The sequence below is a fragment of the Bactrocera neohumeralis genome, unplaced genomic scaffold (assembly GCF_024586455.1).
Source record: "Bactrocera neohumeralis isolate Rockhampton unplaced genomic scaffold, APGP_CSIRO_Bneo_wtdbg2-racon-allhic-juicebox.fasta_v2 cluster11, whole genome shotgun sequence".
NCBI lineage: Eukaryota > Metazoa > Arthropoda > Insecta > Diptera > Tephritidae > Bactrocera > Bactrocera neohumeralis.
The window spans coordinates 12,599,833-12,614,539 of NW_026089624.1; the positions used below are offsets into that span (position 1 = coordinate 12,599,833).

Sequence of the window (14,707 nt, forward strand, 5' to 3'; positions counted from 1 at the left end):
AGCTAATATATGGCAACTTCTTTTAGTGTTGTTAAATTCTAATTTTAATTTAATAATAAGCCTTTTTGTTATGCTGAGTATTTTATAAAATGTAACGTCTAGATAGTTAAACAGTTCCAAGATTTTGTTTGTCATACATTTATTGCCGGCGAGGTGCTATTATTTTGTATCTAGCCGTATTTCAATGTGTAATTATAAATATATTAAATAAAAAGTGTATATAAAGTGTGTTAAACAAAGTGAAATAGCGTGCATTATTATCATAATTTTTGAAATTTTATAACAAAAATTTCGAAAACTGTAAGTCCGAGGTGATTAGATTTTTTAATCTTGAGAACCTTTTCCATCCGTACATACCATGAGATCACGGCGCCAAAGAATGTTTTTGAATTTTGGGATTTTTTTTACAAAGTATAAAGCATACATACATAAGCTGTGGCAATTGACAATGCCTGATTTGAACGAGAAACGTCTGTGTTATTCGATTCTATTAACTAGCGTACTTATAATATTTTTTCGGATGCATACTGCTAAGTATTTTACTCACCTTTTGCAATGAGTTGAGAATCTTGCGATACGTGATCTTCTCCATTGTTGGCTCTGTGAGTTAAGAAACTCTGGCGGCGTGCCTCATTGGACGATGTCAATTTACTTGCAATACCATTTTGAAGTTGCGCCTCTTGAAAAATCACATTAGCATGATTCGAAGGTAAATCCGTTGGCGACGAACCGCCGCTACTATTAGAGACACCGCTGGGTTGACGTGAGGTACTTTTTTCCTGGTGAGTAATCATCTGATAAGACGAATTATTGAGTGGAAGTAAGTTATCCTGTTTCATTCCTCTTTTGGTAAAGTGCATCTTAGACGTATTAACTAAGACTTCACATTTTTGGTTAGGAGGCTGTGTATCACTCTGATTGTTCATTGACACAAGTTTTGGGTTAGACGAATTTTGCAATATTGTATCTTGTTATTCAGAAACCTGTACGGATAGCTCTTTCTATCTCTGTTCATATAACTGTCGACGCAATTAAAACCCTTTTTAGTCGTGGAACACTTTTCTGCATTCACAACCACTACTTTCACGAAGCAATAATGGTGCAATCTTTTGAAATTCATGATTTTTTATTCATGGAACATTTCCCTTTAGTACTGATTAATAACACTGCCCTTTATTCATATAACATATTTAGCTTTTGTTAACACTATTTAACAACTTTCCTTAACATTGTTTGTTAATGTCGGCTGTAGAAACTCACGCATTACAATATTTTTAAAAAATACATAAAGTTTGTCTATTAAAAAAAAAATAGAATGAATATTGTCTAAACCTGACTTGCTGTTATTAATGTTTAAAGTACCATTTTCGCAGAATTCTAATGGAGATTTCTTTTTTATGCACATCCAGTGTTCTCTATCTTAATACTATATAAAAATCCAGTGTCCGTGTGTATGTTCCGAATGAACTCAAAAACGAGTCAGTGATATTCATGAAAGTTGGCATATACATACATGTAATTTGGTCCAACTTAGATGATAAGATAGCTTACATCTCAATTTATACTCGCAATATTATATTATTGCAAATTATTTGTATTATTTGTTAGCTCAAAAAGATTCTAACAGATGTCGCTAATTATTGATTGGATTGAGTAAGTATTCAACAGATATGTTAAAAATACAAACGTTTTGTACTTATAAGCTACAACTTTATCGTCTCCACAATTAATAATTAACATTTTGTTTTACTTCTAATTTACAGTTACATAAATACAGCCAAATATATAATCTACAAAATCAGAGAACAGTGAAATTCATTGACATTAAATTAAATTAAATTAAAAGTTTATAATTTTCAGCTGTCACAAAAACAACACCGACAACACTGAACGCTTACCAAAATTAAATGCCAACAGCGCAGTATTGTATGCGGCAGGTAGTTTACTACAATACCCTATGTGGATGCCATTCGATGGCCACAGGTGGTGTGTATGCAGGAATTACTATTTAGGAGATGCATGTATGCATTTATTTATATCATATTTCATGAAAAACTATTTAATAATGACCTGGTTTTGCGTAAATCCGCTGTAAATAACTTCTTTCTCAACATGTATCAACATGCAAAATTTAGCAACGACATGAACCTACGGTTATTTTCCAATTGGAAAAGTGTTATGCACAGCGTATAAGCACATAAAGAGAAAGGTTACCAGCACAAATAATTTTAATTAAATTACAAATTATGAATGTAAACTTAAATTAAACGTAAAACATTGTAAGTTAAAAAAGCAATACATTTTAGCTGATTTATAAAAAAAACTGATTTTGACTGTACTGCTTTACAATTACAGTGAAACTTCTCTAACTCGAACTTCCGTAGCTCGAAATGTTCTCTATATCGAATTTCCTTAAGAACAAAATACGAACTAAATGTCACAGAAACTGCGGCGGTAAACAAGCGTAACTCGAATTTTTCGGGGAAACACCTACCGCAATTTCGGGGAATTACCGAGCTGCGAGTCGGCGACAGATAACGACTTGTATTTTAAATTTCTTAGCAAGCGTCGCACGCACTTACATAAGATTGTATCAGTTGTTGTTAGAACGGTGGTGCAAATTGTCAATTTTTGTAGTGATATTGGACTAAAATGACATCAAAACGAAGTGTAAAGTGTTTAACGCTTACGGAAAAGTTAAAACTAATTGCCGAGGTAGAAAAGGGCGAAAACAAAAAAAAAACATTGCACAAATATTTGGAATTCCTCCTAATACGTTATCAACCATTTTGAAAAACAAAGACAAACTTTTAGAACAAAAAGGTGACTATAACTTTAACTCCAAACGAAAAAGTATTACAACTTGCGTCAATAATGACGTTGATCAAGCTATGCTTAAGTGGGTTACTACCGCACGTGAGAAAAATCTTCCTCTCTCGGGAACCTTAATCAGAGAAAAAGCTAAAGAATTTGCGGTTACTTTGGGTCGCGAAAATTTTTCTGCTAGTGTAGGGTGGTTAGATAAATTTAAAAAAAAGGCATAATATCGCACAAATGTCGATTGGTGGAGAAAGTGCTTCAGCCGATTTACAGTCTAGTGAAGATTGGAAAAAAAAACGTTTTGCCAGATTTATTCAGACAATACCACGAAAATGATATTTTTAATGCAGATAAAACGGGCATTTTTTTTTAATATTTACCCAATAAAACATTAGCCTTTAAAGGTCAAAAATGCTTTGGTGGCAAAAACAGCAAGGAGAGAATTACCGTTATGGTTGCAAGCAATATGAGTGGTTCAGAAAAGTTGAAATTGCTAGTTATCGGCAAGTCAAAAAACCCACGTTGTTTTAAGGGTATAAAATCACTTGATGTGGACTATGAGTACAACAAAAAAGCGTGGATGACAAGTGAAATTTATGATAAGTGGCTCAAAAATCTAGATAAAGTCTTTGTTGCCCAAAATAGGAAAATACTACTGTTCGTTGACAATTGTCCCGCACATCCTAAAAATGTACAAGCAAATTTAAAAAACATTAAACTGCAATATTTTCCTCCTAATTTGACGTCTGTTCTACAACCAATGGACCAAGATTTTACTCAAAATCTCAAGCAAAATTATAGAAAACGAATTCTGATGAAAGTTTTGGCCCATATGGAAGAACCAACTCCTACGACTGTGTCGTTACTTGATGCAATCAGGGATCTAAACAAAACCTGGAATTTGGGTGTAAAACCACAAACAATAAGCAATTGTTTTAGAAAGGCTGGTTTTGCTAAAGGTGAGTTAATGCAGAATGCTACTACGGATGACTGGGATGAAGAAGACGATCTTCCATTGTCTGAATTGAAACAAATTTGGACTACATATCGAACGGCAATGGGAACCGGTAATGTGTCTTTTGATGATTACGTCGATATTGACGATGATGTGCAAACAGTGGGATTCCCAACAGATAAAGACATTTTAGATAGCGTCATGGAAAATCTAGTTCCTTCTGGTAAGTCTAAAGTAAAATTTGTAAAATGTAGCATTGTTCAACAGAAACAATCTATTGTTTCAGACTTAGAGGAGAAAGTCTCTAGTGAAAGCGAGTTTGAAACAACAACTGAAACTATACCCACATTTAATCAAGCGTATTCTGCTATCCAGACCCTAAGAAATTTTACTTCGTCAAAAGAAATTGTTCCCAATGCAGTACATGCGTCAATAAATGTAGTGAAACATTTTATAGAGAAAGAGAAATGGTCCGTATTTAAACAAAAAAAAATTACCAATTTTTTCCAATAAGAATTTATATATATTTATTTATATACTACATATGCATTACAAACTGTCTTTTTAAATAAACATGTACATACATACATATGTAAATAAATTTGAACTCAACTTAGTGTATTTTCCTTAATTCGAATTTTCCGTAACTCGAACTCTACTTTCTGTCCCTTGGACATTCGAGTTAGGGAAGTTCCACTGTATTTTTTTTATTGCACACTCATCATTGAAAAAACAAACAAAAAACATTAAAGACTTTGCAACCCTATGCGAATAGCTGGGTATTTTTCTCCAATTGGAAAACAACCCACAACAAAAGCACCAATTACAACAAGTGGAGACTTTTCGTTTAACTGAAATTCTACAGCTGGTTTATTTGCTAACTTGTGGTGGAACACACAGGTGGAAATTCTCAATTAAATTTAATTTTTATAGAAATTTGTGTAACTATTTTAAATAATAGTGTGTTGAAAAACGGTGCAAATACAATAATAAAAATTTTAGCTGACTAACTACCAGATACAACAATTATTACCAGGTGATTTAATGTCATTCGATGCTACTGTAGAAGAAAACGAGACAGTGAATTTCCCAATTGAATTTTTAAATTCTTTAGACATATCAGGAATGCCACCACACAAACTACGATTGAAAATTGGATCACCGATTATTTTACTGCGTGATTTAAACCCTCCTTAACAATGCAACGGCACACATTTGGTGATCAAATGAATTACTGGAAACGTTCTTGAAGCAACTATTTTGACAGGAAAGTTTTAGCGGCAGAATTCTGCCGAGTTGACAGTCTTTGGCCGGATAAAAATCCGGGTCCGTTCCGGTTACGTAGACCCGACTGTCGTGGGAACGACATTCAACAACAACAACAGGAAAGTTTAAAGGAGAAATTGTTTTGTTACCACGTATTCCGATGATATCATCCGATTCTCTCATACCATTTAAAAGACTACAGTTTCCCATTCGTTTAGCTTTCGCGATGACTATAAATAAATCTCAAGGCCAAACAATGTCTATTTGTAGATTAGACTTGGAAAATCCATGTTTTTCCCATGGGCAATTATACGTGGCGTGTTCACGAGTAGGAAGAAAATATTGTACATCGATTGGCGCTTCATTGAACATTAACTGTGATTTATTACGATTAGACATTTAGAGTATATATGTATATCAAATAAAAATATTTTAAGTATTTATCAAATATGTTATGAAAATGTTATGTTAATTTGTGTTAAACTCAGCCACAGCAACACGTGGGCGGGTCTGCTAGTTGTAATATAAATCTACACTGAACGCAAGAGAAGTTTCCAACACATTTTGTACGCTTCAGATATTCCGTTAATTTCACACGACATGAATTATCTTGCGTAGTCAGAGTAGAGTCAGCTTCGAAGCATCTCCGTCATAAATCTATTGCTGCAGTTTAAATGTAGACTGGTTACAAAATTCTGAAAAAAGCTATGGTATTTGGACTGTTGCTACTTTCAAAAAGCGACATCTAACATACTGATAATTATAACATATGGAACAGTCCGTTACTATATTTAAATAACGACATGCAAATAATAAATAGTAGCAACCCAAAAGTCGTTAATTTTTAAAAATAATATATTTGAGTTGCTATTATAATAATGCTGGAGGCCTCCCCTCTTTCTATTCTATAGTATTAATATTTATTCTATGGAAAAACGTAATACTTTGGTTGACTAAATCAGTCATAGCCAGTAATATGGTTATCTGTAGACAAGATCCCAGCAAAGGAAAATTCATCGAGCTACCTGGCTGTCTCCGGAACAAAAAACCACCAATAAAACCGTTCAGATTGTGTAGGTTATAGACGGAAGACACGTCTTCAGTGTTTTAAAAGTGCGTACTTTCCGAGGTCCTAACTTCGCCTATCTATCTATAACTATCTTGTTACTGCCAAGATAAGCACAGAGACGGTTCTGTGCATCAACAAATCAACGTCAACAAGGAAGGTCCGACTTCGAGAAGCTGCAATCACAACAGACAGGCGAACGACTTGCACTCCTGCTCTCTGAGAACTCTCATCAGCAACTCCGTATAAGGAAACTGTGGACGACTTACGTACAGCTGCAAACGGAACAATCGGTTTTCGGAATAGACAAAAGGACAGCTGGTACGATTAGGAATGCCATGTCGCAGTAAAGACAAAACAGACTACCTTCCTCCTACGTTACAATCGACCACAACACCTGCGGGATGGGATAGATACCCAGAGTTGAAGAGGGAAGTGAGACCCATTTGCATACAAAAACGGAGAGAGGGCAAAATGCGTGATTCCCAGAGCATACTGAAATTATGGAGGGAACTCTTCTTCACCCTGTTGAAGGGGTAACGGGTGAACTCGATTACCCAATCGATGACGTTGAAGTGGACGTTCCATTGCCCGACCAAGAAGTTCGAATAGCAATTACCCGTTTGAAGAACAACAAAACGGCGGGCCCGATGGATTGCCGGCAGAGCTATTAAAATACTGCGGCGTAGAATTCTTGAAATATTAATCAAGGTTTCAGACAAGCAGACTCCAAATCGTGTAACTTCTTCAATCTATTGCTGAAGAAAATAAAACGAGCTGCAGAGCTAAATAGAGAAGGTACAATCTTCTGCAAGAGCGTACAGCTGCTGGCGTACGTACACTTCGTCTATCTTGGAACCAGTATTAACACCAACAATAAAGTCAACCTCGAAATCCAACGCAGACTAACTTTTGACTACAGGTGCTTTTTCGGACTAAATAGGCAATTGAGAAGTATAGTCCTCTCTCGACGAACAAAGACCAAACTCTACAAGTCACTCATCCTCTTACAGATGCATGGAAGAAGACAACATCTGATGAGCCAAGGCTACGAGAGAGAATGTCGATTACCATGACAGCCGGTTCTACGCACCGGAATTGACTGGGATTTCATCCGACCAAGGGCTGGCGATCTATCCCCGTTTGGATCGGTGACTTTTAATTTGTCTTTGTGGTCATTGGAGCAATGTCGTAAAGCAGGGTTACTCCGTATCCTCCTGACTCGCGCTGGCACTGAGTTCAACCCGGGCCCTGAGGAATTTTTCTGCTGCGTTTGCGCAAAAAGGCTCCATCCAAACTTCACCTTGGTCAGGTGTAATACATGCAATGGATGGAGCCATCTTAAGACCTGTTCAGGCCTTAAGGCTCACGGAAGTATGATCGAGGAGATAGTTGGACTTATGAATCGGGAACGCGTATCGATAGCTGCGGTCCAAGAAACCAAACTAAACAGCCGCTCAGATCTTCTGATCTGATCTGGCCTAGCCTTCATATTGCACAACACCGTGCAGTATCGTCTAATCGATGAGCACATCGACCGCAGGGATACTCCCCTAGAATGTCAGGGAATAGCTATCCGGTTAGGCGATGTCGATCTCGAAATATTTAATATATACATCCCCCCAGTCACATGTTGTCGTACAGGATATCACCCAAACATGTGTAGGTGCGCTACTTCATGGTGATAACCTTTAGGTACTAGGCGACTTTAACGGGCACCACGACCTTTGGCATTCCTACCTGTCGAATGATAGTAGGGGGATGGAGCTGGCGGAACAGATTGACGATTCGTCATTCTGAACAATGAATGACGAAGCCCCCACCAGAGTTATGGGCACCTGTAATAGCTCGCCCGATATTACCATTGCTAGTGGTGGTCTGATAAATAGCATAACCTGGCGACCTATGCTAACTCTCGCATCAGATCACCTGCCCATAATTATCTCGGTCGAGAAACCTCCCGATTCGTTTCTGTGGACAAGCGTACCTTCGTTAATTTTAACAAAGCTAACTGGGCCGGCTTCACAGAATTTACTGAAAGCACCTTCAACGCTCTACTCATTCCTACACATGCGTTGGCGAACGTCAATTCCGCAAGGTCATCGCAGCAGCTACCGCTAGCTTCATCACAGATGGTCGAATAGCGGAAATCCACCCCAATTTTCCAGCCGGAGCAGCCGTTTTAGCTAACGAGCGCGACACCTTACGCCATGCAGATCTCGGGGTTCCCTGAATGAGGGATCTCAATTTGAGATTCGTCGTATGGTAAATCATCATAAGCGGACGAAATGGATAGAACACTTGAAGTCCTGCAACCTCTCCACTGGTGTGAGTAAGCTGTGGGCTACTGCCAAAGCTTTGTCTAACCCGAAGAGACATGACGACCGAGTTGAAGTTTAATTCAATGGTCATGCATCTTCGGACCCGAGGAAGTGCGCGAGCTATTTTAGCCGGCAGTTTACACTGCACCCTTCGGTAGACAAAGTCATGCTAATACTAAGGCATCTAGGCTTGACGGGAGTAAGTTATCTCACCAAAGTCCTCAACCCGTCGCTGACCACTGTTCAAGTACCCGATGTGTGGAAAGTCGGAAGAGTGATCCCACTACTGAAACCTGGGAAACCCACCAACAAAGGGGAATCTTATCGTCCGATAACTCTGCTCTCCCCGGTAGTGAAGACACTTGAGGCCTTACTACTCCCGACCTTCACTCACCACCTGAGCCTTGCCAGATACCAGCATGGATTCCGAAAAGTGCTCAGCACCACCACAGCACTTAGCGTCATAAACGCTCAGAAAGTTCGTGGCCTCAACCAGAAACCACCCTGTGAGAGAACGACATGTCGAAAGCTTTTGACACAGTCAACCACACAACGCTACTGCAGGACGTCGAGAAAACTACGCTCCCTCCAGGACTGAAGAGGTGCACCATGAACTACCTCAGCGGTCGACAATCATCCGTACTATTTCGAGGTGAAACATCGAAACTGAGAAGAACTAAACAGGGGATTCCGCAGGGTGGTGTCCTCTTCCCGTTACTGTTTAACTTCTACATCTCGAAACTCCCGCAGCCACCAGAGGGGGTTTCCATAACCTCGTACGCAGATGATTGCACGATATTGACGTGGGGCAATGGAATCGATGGCAAGTGTTCGAAAGTAAACAACTACTTCTCTGACCTTTCTCGTTTCCTAACTGCACGGAACCTCACACTTTCCACCACCAAATCCACAGCGACCATTTTTACGAACTGGACGAAGGAGTACAGACTTGAACTTAATATTGCAGTTGATGGCGTCAAAATTCCGACTGTCAATAACCCTAAGATTTTAAGTGTAACCTTTGATAGCCTATGCTCCTTCACTCCCCATAGGACCGCTATTATCGCCAAGGTACAGAGCCGCAACAAAATCCTCAAGTCAAGCAGCACATGGGGAAAGGACAAAGAAACGTTGTTGGCAGCATACAAGGCAATCGATCTACCGGTCCTTAACTACACAGCACCCATATGGTCGCCTGGATGCAGTGGTAGGCAGATGAGGTAACTCCAGACCTGCCAAAAGTTTGCACTCCGGACCACAACGGGATGCCTTTTGATGTCTACCATCGAAAACCTTCATAGTGAGACGCTTATGCTCCCAGTTAAGGAGCGTAATGAACTCTTCTCCAAGCAGTTCCTGCTGGGATGTTTTCGTAGAAATTACCTTTGCAGCCATCTGCTTGGAGCGGAACCGCCTCCTAGGAGCATCAAAAGGTCTTTCCTTGACTACGTCGACCGGACTTCGGACGCAACTGACTTTCGACAGGTAGTGACCGCCATTCGCAGTGGAACCATCAACACCTTCAACGATTCCCTTTCCGTGAATAGCGTTCTTGGAGTCAAACCACCACCCATCGCAGTCGAAGAGCTCGAGTTGCTGCGAGAAACGCGAGCGACCCTAGAGCAGCTTCGTTCTGGATATTGTAGCAGGTTAAACAACGAGTCTCCGCATGACACTGACCACCTCTTCGCATGCCCCACCAACCCCACCTATCTAACACCCTTTTCCCTCTGGTCCGACACCGTCGAAACAGCACGTTTCCTGGGCCTCCCGTTAGATGACGTCGACGACAACACAGATAACCCTTACTATCCTGACGGGGATTGATAACCGTTATAACAACAACAACAACAGAGAGAATGGTTATACGGAAGATTTATGGTCCTTTGCGCATTGGAAACGCCGTATGCCGGAGTCGATGGATGAGCTGTACGAGATATACGATTTTTTCGACAAGAAAAGGTTTGAGATTTTACTGAATCTAATTTTGAGGGCGATTTTGTTAAAAAATTCATTCAAGAAAGTTTATAAAGTAAACAAACTATTAGAACATAGGTATCAATACATTCGTTTATACAGGTTTAAATATATCGGCAAAATTAACCAAATATTATTCGAAAATATTTATGACAAGTATGTTAGGTCTAAGTTCAGATGTAACCGAACATTTTATTCTCTTGCAACTTTCATCGATCGAAGCCGGGGAAATACTTTCAGGAGCTAGTAAACCCCTATATTCCACGAATTTGTGAATAGATTACAAACAGCCAAATTTTGATTTTTAATAAAATAAGTTACAGGTAATTAACTCATTTATGTCTATTTCTATAGTTTACTTCGGGTCAGCCAATAATCTATTTAAAATCATCCTCAAATAAGACAGGAAAGAATCAAAGTTTAATGTATTGAGTTTATGTGGAAAACGTCAACCAGAGGAACGAAATTCATAATATTACGTATTTGAGGTTTACAAATATATTTTTTTTTTCATATTCAAAGCTAAGCCATTAATATAATTTTAAAATTTGTATGGAAACTTGTCCACTTAATTTCATGGAAATATCACACGTGTGCACCAACTTAAACGGTTAAAACTGAACTGGAATGTCGGAAATCACTATACTAAGTATACAGGGTCTATTTTTTGCATGAACCTTTACCATTGCTAAGATATCTTAAATCTATTTATATGTATATACTGTAATCGTCAAAACAAAGTAAACGGCAGTTCTAACAATATCAATTTGTTTATTACAACGCAAGCTTTAATACAATAATAAAAGTTTTATTATAGAATTCAAGGCCTATATTATAAGAGTTTCACTTAGTATAAATAATACAATGTGGGTTCCAAAGTAAACAGAACTTAAAAAAAACGGAACAAATGGTTTTTTCGGCAAAATCAATTTATTTTATTCAAAATAGTCTCCTTCTGCTTCAATACAGCTTTTTGCACGGTTCAAAATCATGTCGAACGAGGGTTTTAGCTCGTTGGCCGGTATGGCCGCCAGTATGCCAGTGCAAGCCTTTTCAATGGCCTCACGTCTGCATAACGCTTTCCTTTCATGGGCAAATGCATTTTTCCGAAAAGGAAGAAGTCGCACGGTGACATATCAGGTGAGTACGGGGAATGGTTAATGGTTAAAATATGATTTTTGGTCAAATATTCGGTCACAAGCGTCGATCAATGAGACGGGCAACGTGCAACAAACGCCAATTTTCATCTTCGCGATATTCGGAGCGAACACGTCGAATACGGCGCACCAAACGCTTCAAAACTCCAAGGTAGAATACCGCATTAACGTTTTGGCCGGATGGAACAAATTCTTTGTGGGCAATAACTTTGGAATCATAAAAACAAATCAGCATTGTATTCATTTTTAACTTCTCCATGCGAGATTGAGTTTCGGCTCGTCCGGTGCCTTCTATTCAGCACTCTGGCGTTTCGATTCGTGATTATATTGGAAACACCACGTTTCGTCACCAGTCAAAATATTGTAAAGGAAGTATTTGTCCTTTTTGACTTCTTTAATGATGTCCTTCGAATGTTAGATTCTGAGCAATTTTTGGTCGTCAATCAATTTGTGCGGAACAAACCGTGCACACACCTTTCATAAGCCTAAATGTTCGGTCAAAATGCGATAGATCGATGTTTTTTAGATGTTTATTCTATTTCCATGAATTTCAAAGATGATTTCTGCTGATTTGTGATGAATTCACGCACAGTTTTCATGGAACTTACGGTGATCACGGATTTTGATTGGCCCATATGTTGATCGTCATTTACGTCCTCCCAACCACTTTGAAAACGTTGAAACCACTCGTTCACTCTGTTACGAGATGGGCAATCATCGCCATAAACTTGTTTCATCAATTGAAACGTTTCGGTAAAAGTTTTACCAATTTTAAAACAAAATTTAATGATGGCGCTTTGTTCGAAGCTCATTTTCGCACCGATAACACAAACATACTGACACTTAAAACGCAATAACTTCATTTCCAATCGATGAAATGTCATGAAATTCTCACTGGACAATCGATACAGTTAGCAGATTCTAACGCACCAGTCGACATATAGATGGCGCTACGAGGCGCTAGTTTCAAAAAGTTTGCTACTGTCTGTTTTCTTTGGAACGCACCTTATAAACAAAAACTAAATACTGCCAAAAATAATTCATTTAAACTAAAAATTCTCTCGTTTTTTCGCGTAAAAAAAAAGTAAACAGAGTTCTGTAAAGTTCAAATCTACGTACATAAACTAAATTAATATTAATTTTATTATTTTGTTTACTTTCCTTTGAACTTCTGGACTTCACTTACTCTTCTAGGCATATATTCTGCAACATTTTTCGTAAATTCTGCGGAGATTTTGCTCCATTCTTCAATCAAAACCTTATTTAGGTCGTCCTTGCTTGAAATACCCTTCTGCCTGATTATGCGGTAAACGTGCTCCCCAAATGCTCGATAGGATTAATGTCGAGGGTCTGTGAAGGGTTATCCGGAGTTTTGGTGTTCGATATAACAGCCACTCACTAACAATTTTGGACTTGTGTTTAGGATCATTCTCCTGTTCAAAGATCAAATTTCCTGAAAGGCCTAATTTTTCAATACTTTGAGCAACGTTATTTTTTTAAAATGTTGAAATAATCCAATTTGTTAAACGTGGACTCAATATAAATCGAATTCCCAACATCAGATGCTACCATACAGCCCCAGATCATAACCGCCGTAAGGCGCTTTGGTCGGCCCGGTCGTGACAAATTTTGAAGTCTGATGTTTACCATGTTTATCAATAAGTTTTTTTATTTTGCAATAGTGTCTTTCAACTATTTCTCTGATTTTACGTTTGCTTATTTGTGACGCTCACAGTATATATAAAAGAAAGTCGTGTTAGTTGCACTATTTATAACTCAAAAACGGCTGAACCGATTAGACTGAAAATTTGTGGAATGGTAGCTTAGAACCAGGCGACATCCGTCCATATATACTTAATATATTGGTTATACTTATTATTGCTCCTGAACAAGGCAGTTTTTTAGGACGAACCCATCAGATATTTTTAATATCACAACAAACACTGGCATTGGCATTTTCGTCGTCAAGGCATCGCGGCCACAGGGTTTGTTCGGAAAGTAATAGGACTGAGTCGGTTTAAAAAAATTATTGAACCAAGCGTTAATATTCTTTAAAAACTTTCAAAATAGGCTCCTTCTGCGTCGTGCCGCTCGGAAGATTGTCCCGGGATCATAAAAGGTCGTAAAATATATCCCTTCCGCCTTTTTGTCTTTTGAATTTCGCGGCTATTTTTAAAGCGCTACAGAGCTCGTATCTGGCTATACTATACATCTTTGAAAGGTCTTGACCTAAAGTACCAAATGACGCTATGTATGATTAGTTTGGATATTGGCTTCAACAATTATAGACGTGTAAACATGGAGTTCACTAATGCCGAAATTCGCGCAATTTTAAAGTTTTCCTTCCTCAAAGGCAAATCCGCTAGAGAAGCGTTCTGTGAGATTAATGGTGTTTTGGGGGGATGGTATTCTATCACTTCGAACTGCGAAGGAATGATTTCGAGGATTCAGAGCGGGTGCAAATGACACCATGGATAAGCCAGCCGGCGAAAGACTTGTCACGACGAATACCGATCAAATCAAAGAAAACATTTAGTAAGACCGTCATGTGGCATCTCGTTACATCGCCCAGAAGATGGAAGTTAGTCACCAAACCATTTTAAACCATCTGCAAAAGGCTGGATACATAAAAAAGTTTGATGTTTGGGTGCCGCATGACTTCACGCAAAAAAACCTTCTGGACCGAAGGCCAGGAAGGTTTTGCTGTGTGTTTAGTGGGATTGGAAGGGAATCATCCACTATGAGCTGCTCCCATATGGCCAAACGCTTAATTCTACCATCTACTGCGAACAACTGGACCGCTTGAAGCAGGCGATCGACCAGAAGCGTTCAGAATTGGCCAACAGGAAGGGTGTAGTGTTCCACCAAGACAACGCCAGACCACACACTTCGTTATTTACTCGCCAGACGCTACGGAAGCTCGGATGGGAGGTTTTAGCACATCCACCACATAGCCCGAACATAGCGCCAAGTGATTACCATCTGTTCCTGTCCATGGCGAATTCCCTTGTTGGTGTGAAGTTGAACTCAAAAGAAGCTTGTGAAAAGTGGCTGTCCGAGTTCTTCGCAAATAACGAGGGGGTATTATGAAGTTGCCGTCTAGATGGAAACAGATTATTGATCGAAACGGCGCATATTTGAACTA

At 38.9% G+C, this 14,707-nt stretch overlaps 1 protein-coding gene across 5 annotated transcripts in view; it reads right to left on the minus strand.

Annotated features, from left to right (window-relative positions):
* The window catches only part of LOC126765911 (polyamine-transporting ATPase 13A3), an 89,087-nt gene that overhangs the window by 55,387 nt on the left and 18,993 nt on the right, over positions 1-14,707 (minus strand). For 2 of the 5 annotated variants that reach the window (XM_050483591.1, XM_050483592.1), the window contains exon 2: positions 548-1,171. In XM_050483591.1, coding sequence (XP_050339548.1) covers positions 548-926 — 379 coding nt within the window. In that variant the 5' untranslated portion in view covers positions 927-1,171. Of the gene's footprint in view, positions 1-547; positions 1,247-14,707 lie in introns of those variants that run through there. The other 3 variants (XM_050483590.1, XM_050483593.1, XM_050483595.1) reach the window with 3 other exon arrangements.